The sequence below is a fragment of the Saccostrea cucullata genome, unplaced genomic scaffold (genome assembly GCF_032062105.1).
Source record: "Saccostrea cucullata isolate Sc308-1 unplaced genomic scaffold, CSIRO_AGI_Scuc_v1 ctg10745, whole genome shotgun sequence".
NCBI lineage: Eukaryota > Metazoa > Mollusca > Bivalvia > Ostreida > Ostreidae > Saccostrea > Saccostrea cuccullata.
The window spans coordinates 2,668-11,708 of record NW_026923977.1 but is presented as its reverse complement, the minus strand read 5'-3'; the positions used below and the strand labels follow the sequence as shown (position 1 = coordinate 11,708).

General features: G+C 36.1%; 1 protein-coding gene across 1 annotated transcript; it reads left to right on the top strand.

The window, feature by feature from the left end:
* Window positions 1–992: 992 nt before the first annotated feature.
* Window positions 993–8,589, top strand: LOC134265370 (zinc metalloproteinase nas-25-like; the record flags this gene model as incomplete). The annotated part of the gene is made up of 4 exons (XM_062747587.1): window positions 993–1,179; window positions 1,446–1,545; window positions 1,613–1,642; window positions 8,470–8,589. Coding segments are annotated over exons 1-4 (409 nt in total), but the record flags the coding sequence as incomplete, so codon positions are not given.
* Between the last annotated feature and the right edge of the window lie 452 nt (window positions 8,590–9,041).

The window sequence follows — 9,041 nt, the reverse complement described above, 5'->3', positions numbered from 1 at the left end:
ACACGTATAATTAAGGTTATTTATTCCCTATTAAGTATTTGCAGTCTCTAAAATTATTTTTACTATAATGCTATCATTTCTTTACCCTATTCTGTTAAACACGACCCAATTTTAGTCTCAGGTAGTGATCTTCAAACAGAACGAATTAAAAGAACACAGAGGACTAAAATAGGCGTTTACTGCTGCCCGATCCCATTAACTTTTATCTGTGAATAAATTTTTTTTTATCAATGACCAAAAGTAAAAAAAAAAACTAGAATAATTTCTGTAACAATACTGTGACTTGGCGAATTGAAAAAAAAAATTGCTGCTGTTCAAGGGTGGAAATAACTCGGAGCGAAAATCATCCTGTATACATTATCTTATTTTTTTGTTTTTAGATGCTACTCCTATGTTGGCGTAGTTGGTGGTGCTCAAAATCTTTCGATTGAGGCTCCTGGTTGCATGACGGTGAGATACTATGTACGATAAAAGATAACTTTTGAAGAAATGAATTTCAAATATATGCAAAAAAAAAACTTTTAAAAGTTGTAATAATTTTGCTCCTTATTTTATAGATATAGTATCTCCAATGACTTGTTATTCAATATGATTTTCATACCACATTTTGTGTGTTTTTCTATTTGTGTGTTTTGCGACTTTTCCTTAAACTAAAATCATCTTAAATTGATCACAATATTTCTAAACATGCAGTGTAAAACATTTCTTTTTGGCTAACCTGAGTTGAAAGCACAAGTGAGATTTTTTGCATGATTACCAGTTACCCGACATCCGTACGTCTGTCAACTTTTCACATTTTCAACGTCAGCTCAAGAACCATTGGGACAATTTTAACCAACTTACGTTCAAAGCATCCTTGAGTCTATTGGAGTTTAAATTGTAAAATCCACTTACAAGGGGAGATAATCAGGAAAAGACACAAATAGGATGGGGTCCTTAAAAAAGATAATTTCAAGAACCACAAATATATTTTTTTTTAATTTTTAGGTACACACGGTCTTGCATGAATTCTTGCATGCAATGGGGGGTAGTCACGAACAGTCCCGTAGTGACAGAGCTAGCATGACGTCAATGATCTGGAATAAGATTGATTCTAAAAATATGTACAATTTTGTAATGGAAAACACCAAAAACGCACTTCCTTACGATTATAAATCGCTGATGCAGTACGAACTTGATGTAAGTATCAACTGTTTAAATAATTTGTAAAAAAAAATAATTCCTTAAGGTTGATTAGACATATTATTAGTTGTGGCTTTAAAGTTTCGAGTACTGTCGATAAAAGCTCTTAAGGTATTATTTAAAAATGATTTAATATGGACGTTTACAGATAATTTATGGATTTTTAGCTCGTACATTCATTATTATAAATCATGAGCATTTATAAAATTACAATGCATAGAGATTGAGAGTTGCAATAAAACAATGATTTGTTTACTTTGAAGTCATTTGGTAAAAATAGAGAAAATTCCATGTCTATCCCGGATATGAGTTTTGAATACCTGATTACAAATAAGAAAGACCATCTCAGCCTTTACGACATAGGTGAAATTAACAGCGCCTATAAATGTACTGGTAAGTGACGTCATTCAATAGAGCTAGATCGACAAAGGCGAAATCAACAGCGCCTATAGATGTACTGGTGAGTGATCTCATTCAATATAACTAGATCACTCCCTTCCCCCCCCTACCCCCCCCCCCCCCAAAAAAAAAAAAAAGACTAGAAGCAAATTATATTCCAAGTACATCTAATTGTTAGTTTAAAATATAATTATACCCTCCGCAAACGAAGTTTGGGGGGTTATATAGGAATCACCTTGTTCGTCTGTCTGTCTGTCTAGCTGTCTGTGCAAACGTGTCCGGTCCATATATTTTTAACGGAGGGACATTATGATCTGCTACTCTACACAAAGATTGCCCATGACCTAAGGGTGTGTCCTGACCTTGACCCAAGGTTATTTGGGAAACTTCAAGGTCACTGAAAGAAAAAATTTTATAATTCGTGTCTGGTCCATATCTTTCTTAACGATAAACTTGGTAGGTTCTCATTTCACACAAAAGTTGCCCATGACCCAGGGGTATGTCATGACCTTGACCCAAGGTCATTTGGGGAAGTTCAAGGTTACTGGAATAAAAATTTCATAATTCGTGTCCGGTCCATATCTTTCTTATGTGTAAACTTGGTAGGTTCTCATTTCACACAAAGATTGTCCATGACTTAAGGTTGTGTCCTGATCTAGACTCAAGGTCATTTGGGGAATTTCAAGGTCAATGGAAGAAAAGTTTCATAATTTGTGTTTGGCCCATATCTTTCTTATGGATAACCTGATATGTTCTCATTTCACACAAATATTGCCCATGTCCTAAGGTTGTGTCATGACCTTGACCTTGTGAGCTTGACCCAAGGTCATTTGGGGAAGTTCAAGGTCAAAGGAAGAAAAATTCATAATTTGTGTCCGGTCCATATCTTTCTTATGGATAAACCTGGTAGGTTCTCATTTCACACAAAGATTGCCCATGACATAAAGGTGTGTCGTGACCCTGACCGAAGGTCATTTGGAGAAGTTCAAAGTCACTGGAAGAAAAATTTCATAATTCGTGTCTGGTCGATACCTTTCTTATGGATAAACTTGGTAGGTTCTCATTTCACACAAAGATTGCCCATGACCTAAGGGTGTGTCATGATTTTGACCCAAGGTCATTTGGGGAACTTCAAGGTCACTGGAAGAAAAAAATTTCATAATTCATGTTTGATACATATCTTTATTAAGGAAAAACTTACTTCTGAAAAACCCAGTGGGGGGTATTTTGTCCCATTTGGACAGTTCTAGTTTTGTTATACCCGCACTTTCTAAAGAAAGTTCGGGTATATTGTTGTTACTCATGTCCGTCCGTCCGTCCGTCCGTCCGTCTGTCACACTTTTCTTCCCTGAACTCCTCCTACATTTTACACAGTAGCTTAATCATCCTTTAAGAGATGGTTGGTGGTGTCATGTAGATGTGCAGTAAGGTTTCGGAATTTTGATTTTGCCCCGGGGGGTCAAATGGGGGTCGAAAATGACGTTTTTTGTGCAAAAAGTCCCGTCTTCCCTGAACTCCTTCTACATTTAACTCAGCAGCTAAATCACCTTTTGGCAAATGGTTGGTGGTGTCATGTAGATGTGCAGTAAGGTTTCGGAATTTTGATTTTGCCCCGGGGGATCAAATGGGGGTCGAAAAATGACGTTTTTTATGCAAAAAGCCCCATCTTCCCTGAACTTCTCTTACATTTTACTTAGCAGCCTAATCATCTTTTGTTGGATGATTAGTGGTGTCATGTAGATGTGCAGTAAGGTTTCAGAATTTTGATTTTGCCCCGGGGGGTCAAATGGGGGTCGAAAAATGACGTTTTTTGTGCAAAAAGTCCCGTCTTCCCTGAACTCCTTCTACATTTTACTCAGCAGCCAAATCACCTTTTGGGGGATGGTTGGTGGTGTCATGTAGATGTGCAGTAAGGTTTCGGAATTTTAATTTTGCCCCGGGGGGTCAAATGGGGGTCGAAAAATGACGTTTTTTATGTAAAAAGCCCCATCTACCCTGAACTCCTCTTACATTTTACTTAGCAGCCTAATCATCTTTTGTTGGATGATTAGTGGTATCATGTAGATGTGCAGTAAGGTTTCAGAATTTTGATTTTGCCCCGGGGGGTCAAATGGGGGTCGAAAAATGACGTTTTTTGTGCAAAAAGTCCCGTCTTCCCTGAACTCCTTCTATATTTTACTCAGCAGCCAAATCACCTTTTGGGGGATGGTTGGTGGTGTCATGTAGATGTGCAGTAAGGTTTCGGAATTTTAATTTTGCCCCGGGGGGTCAAATGGGGGTTGAAAAATGACGTTTTTTATGTAAAAAGCCCCATTAACCCTGAACTCCTCTTACATTTTACTTAGCAGCCTAATCATCTTTTGTGGGATGATTAGTGGTGACATGTAGATGTGCAGTAAGGTTTTGGAATTTAGATTTTGCCTCGGGGGGTCAAATGGGGGTCGAAAAATGACGTTTTTTGTGCAAAAAGTCCCGTCTTCCCTGAACTCCTTCTACATTTTACTCAGCAGCTTAATCACCTTTTGGGAGATGGTTGGTGGTGTCATGTACATGTGCAGTAAGGTTTCCGAATTAAGATTTTGCCCCAGGGGATCAAATGGGGGTCGAAAAATAACGTTTTTCATACAAAGAGCCCTGTTTTCCATGAACTCCTCTTACATTTTACTCAGCAGCCTAATCATCTTTTGGGAGATGGTTGTTGGGGTCATGTAGATGTGCAGTAAGGTTTCGGAATTTAGATTTTGCCCCGGGGGGTCAAATGTGGGTTGAAAAATGACGTTTTTTGTGCAAAAAGCCCTGTCTTCCTTGAAGTCTTCCTTAATGTTACTCAGAAGCCTAATCATCTTTTAGGAGAGATAAATATTTTGAAAATTATGTAAAACATCAACATCAAGGGGTAACAAGATGTGTTTGTGAAACACTATGCGCCCGGCGTCAACAAAAATCGAAAAAGCTATTTTTAGCATATAGTTCACAGTCAAGGTCACAAGGTCATTGACCTTGGTATTATTTGTAAGAGCTTAATTAGTGGGGTATGCATACTAAATATGAAGTCCCTATCTCCTATGGTTCAAAAGTTATAACAAACAGTTGAAAAACCTATTTTTAGTATAAAGGTCACAGTTAACTTCACATGGTCATTGACCTTGGTGTTGTTTGAAAGAACTTTATTAGTGGAGTATGCATACTAAATATGAAGTCCTTATCTCTTATGGTTCAAAAGTTATGGCAAAAAGTGGAAAAAGCTATTTTTAGCATATAGGTCACAGTCAAGGTCACAAGGTCATTGACCTTGATGTCATTTGAAGGAACTTAATTAGTGCAGTATGCATAGCAAATATGAAGTCCCTATCTTCTATGGTTCAAAGGTTATGGCAAAAAGTGGAAAAAGCTTTTTTAAGTATAAAGGTCACAGTCAAGGTCACATGGTCATTGACCTTGGTGTTGTTTGAAAGAACCTTTTTAGTGGAGTAAGCATACCAAATATGAAGTCCCTATCTCCTATGGTTCAAAAGTTATAACAAACAGTTGAAAAACCTATTTTTAGCATATAGGTCACAGTCAAGGTCACAAGGTCATTGACCCTGATGTCATTTGAAAGAACTTTATTAGAGATGTATGCATACTAATTATGAATTCTCTATTTCTTATGGCTCAAAAGTTATGACAAACAGTTGAAAAACCTATTTTTAGCACATAGGTCACAGTCAACGTCACAAGGTCATTGACCTTGATGTCATTTGAAAGAACTTTATTAGAGGAGTATGCATACCAAATATGAAGTCTCTATCTCTTACGGTTCAAAAGTTTTGGCCAAGGTTAAAGTTGACAACAGACAAACAGACAAACAGATAAACAGACAAACAGACAGGACAAAAACAATATGCACCCCTAAAAAATTCGGGCGCATAAAAAACATCGCATGCTGGGAAACACCTTGAATTCTTATGAGTAATTTATGTACATATGTCAAATGTGAGAGTCATATCTCATCTCAATCAAAAGTTATAAGCAAATGCAACATTTTTGAAAAGTAGGTTAGGCTTGATCGCTTCAAGGTCAAGGTCACAGTGTAAAAGTCATGATTTATTTGGAAAGGTCTTATCACAGGTAATAATATACATGCATTATGATATGAATGCCCTAACTTTTCTCTTTCAAAATGATGAATTTATAACAATTTAATTTTTTTGCAAGTTGGTCAAACTTCTAGGTCACATGTAAAAAAAAAACCATGCCATTCTCACAGGTAAATATACTAATACATAAGTTTAATATGAATGTCTCTTCTCATTCAGTAGATATGACCGTGATAACCAAGGTTAAATTTATTGAGACAGATGGACTGAGTCTGAAATACAAATGTACATATTTCTATATGAATTGGGTAAAATTGGCCCAGTGGTTCTAGAGAAGTTAAAAAGTTTTCAGACAAACAGATGGACAACACGTCACGACAGACATTATATGCTAAGGAAACCAAAAAAGCTCAAATGAGTGTTTTGAAAGGGTTACAATATGGTTGGAGTATTTGAAAAGCTGTTTTTTTTCCTGCAGAGATATGCATGACCAACATATTCATGTTTTATATTTTCTTTAGTGATTTGTTTGTTTGTTGTGAATACATCTTCCCTCATATGGAGACACCACCAAATAATAATGAAGATAAGATGTGTTTGTGAAACACTGATGTCCCAGTATGGAAGCCTATGGCGAAGGTTGAAGTTTCTCAAATATATGTCAAAATCAAAGGTCAAGGTCAAAGGGTTCAAATTGTTAGTATCAGAAGAAAGTCTTGTCACAAGGAATGCACATGTGAAATAAAGAAATCCCTAGTAATTCCTGTTCAAAAGTTAATTGCCAAGGTTAATTTTTTTGTTTAAGTGGTTCAAACTCTAGGGTCAAGGTCAAACATATTTATACCTGTTGACAGTTCACAATGAATACAATATGTCATGATAAGTATGAAAGCCCTAGCACCTACTGATCAAAATTTAGGCAGAGTTTAAAGTTTGGTATTTTTCTTGTAAAAATGTGTATCCCATGTCAAGCGATCAGAGGTAAAAATTAATGGTACCCAAATAAAAGGTCTTATTAAATTGTCACAAGAAATAAACCTATAAAATGTGGAAGCTATTTGTATAGCCCATCCCACTTAAAACTTATGGGCAACCTAGCTAGGATTTAATTTCTGCAGACTTATAGACAGACATACTATAAACTCAAGAAATAAAATATGTATAATAATTATTCAAATGGAAAAAAATATACTATTTAACTAGAATAACAAAATACATTGTTATTTCAGGGACAGGAAGTGGGTAGGAAGATTGGAATCCCCCCCATCCCCCCCATCTGGCATTTGCTTTGTTATTTAAACAAGACTATATACTGTAGGAAGTAAAAAATGACTCTTGACATCCTCTCCCTATAAACTTAGAAAACATTGACCTCACTATCATTGTTTTTTTATTTGTTTATTTGTTTTCATTTTTTTTCTCCTGCTTGTCACGAAATTTTGGGCTGGAATTTTTTGACTGAGATGTGAACCCCCCTCCCTACTCCCGAAAAAAATTCTGGATCCGCACCAGTATTGGCAGTAACTGAATGTCACATCGACAACGGGAGATAACTTCACAATATGAAATTCGTCTAGTGTGGCATGCGATGATCTTTCACCCTTTTTAAACTTTGACCTAATAGTTTGGGTGTATTTTACCCCCCCACTATACTAAAACTTCTACTTACCGACTCCCTGTGTCTCAACTTCATGAAATATAAATCCAATTATAACTCAAAATGAATTAATCCAATGCACACCAGACTGCAGCCATGTGCCATTTTGGCGAACCTTATCAGATGAAGTGGGAATCGGCCGAGGTGTGCCAAATGGTGTTTAATCTATAAATATGATAATGGGTGACGCAACGTGATGTGATGTAGAAATTTACATGTTCACATATATAGTACAAGAACAAATTTTAAATTAATTCATAACAAACGATATTGAATTTTAACAAACCTTTTCCATCTAGCCTATTCCAAAAAGTATGTGCTGTGTGATTGTGGTGTCGAGGGGGGGGGGGTTAGTAAATTTAAAAAGGTCCTATTATGAGCAAAACATATATCAAAATCTAATTTCAGACGCGGATCCAGAAATTTTTTTCCGGGGGGGGGGGGTCCACCTCAGTAAAAAAAATCCTATCCCAGAAATTGACAATCAAAAAAAAAAAAACCTAAAGTAAATCTCACCCAAACGTCAAAAACCTATATCGTGGGGGTTGGGTGGGAGTAGTGGTGACTCCTATTGCCGCAAATGTTTAACTTTTCATACTTATTTTACACATATTCGTGTTTACCAGGGGGGGGATCTGCATTTTCCAAGGGGGGTCCATTGTAACTTTTTCCTTGTTTTAGTATATACAGTTTTTAACCTTGTAAATTCCAGGGGGGGGGGGGGGGGGTCCTGACCCCCCTCCCCAAGACAGATCCGTGCATGAATTTACATCATTAATAAAATTCAGACTGGTATATAATGAATTAAACATGTATAAAATAAATATAAGAGGTTCTGAGTTATAGGTCACAGGGTCTGAGAATTTGATACTCAATTTGATGAATACATGTAAATTATAGAATTATTTTGACTATTTCTTTGGAAAGCCGCCCAATATGTAGGAGCGTGTATTTAGAGGCAAACACCTTAGTGCGGGTATTACTGTCTCATGACAGCATCTAGTTAAATATTCATTTGCTAACTTAAGTTTCCAGTAAATCTGATTATTCAAATTTAATACGTTTTACATGCATTGTAAAACTAAAAATAAATTTTAAAAAATCATAGAAAATTGGCTTAACTTGTATACATGTGTTCATTCATCTGCAAAGCTGATTGTTTCAATCAATGTGAAAATGGAGGCGTGCTCACAAAAGAAAACGGCCAGTGCAGATGTAAATGTCCGTCCGGTTTGAAGGGGGAAGACTGCTCTGAATTAGACACAAGTGACGGTAAGCATTAAGAACCATTCTTTGTAATGATTTCAAATTTTATATAGGAGCTGTGGCACGCATAGTATCAGAATATCTCCAAACTCTCTATGATAAAAGTCATTGATACCCTAAACTGAAATCAGGCAAATATTGGTTGCTATGTTTTATTGTTACCATAGCAACATGTCTTAAAGTTCGAAAAATGGCGTTTTTAAACATGTTTAGAGCGCCATAGTTAACATTTGCGGCAAAGCAAACAATTGGCAATGACTATTTCCAAAAGTTGAAGGTCAGATGTCTCAAATGCATGATAAACATGTTTTGTAAATCAACTATTCCATACGTTACTATGGTAACAAAGTATTCAAAAGTAAAAAAAAAATATTCATTGAATTTTATAAAGTCATACACATAAAAATAAAAAGCAATGATAGGAGGAAATGTGACCAAATAATAGAAAAAAGAGCCTT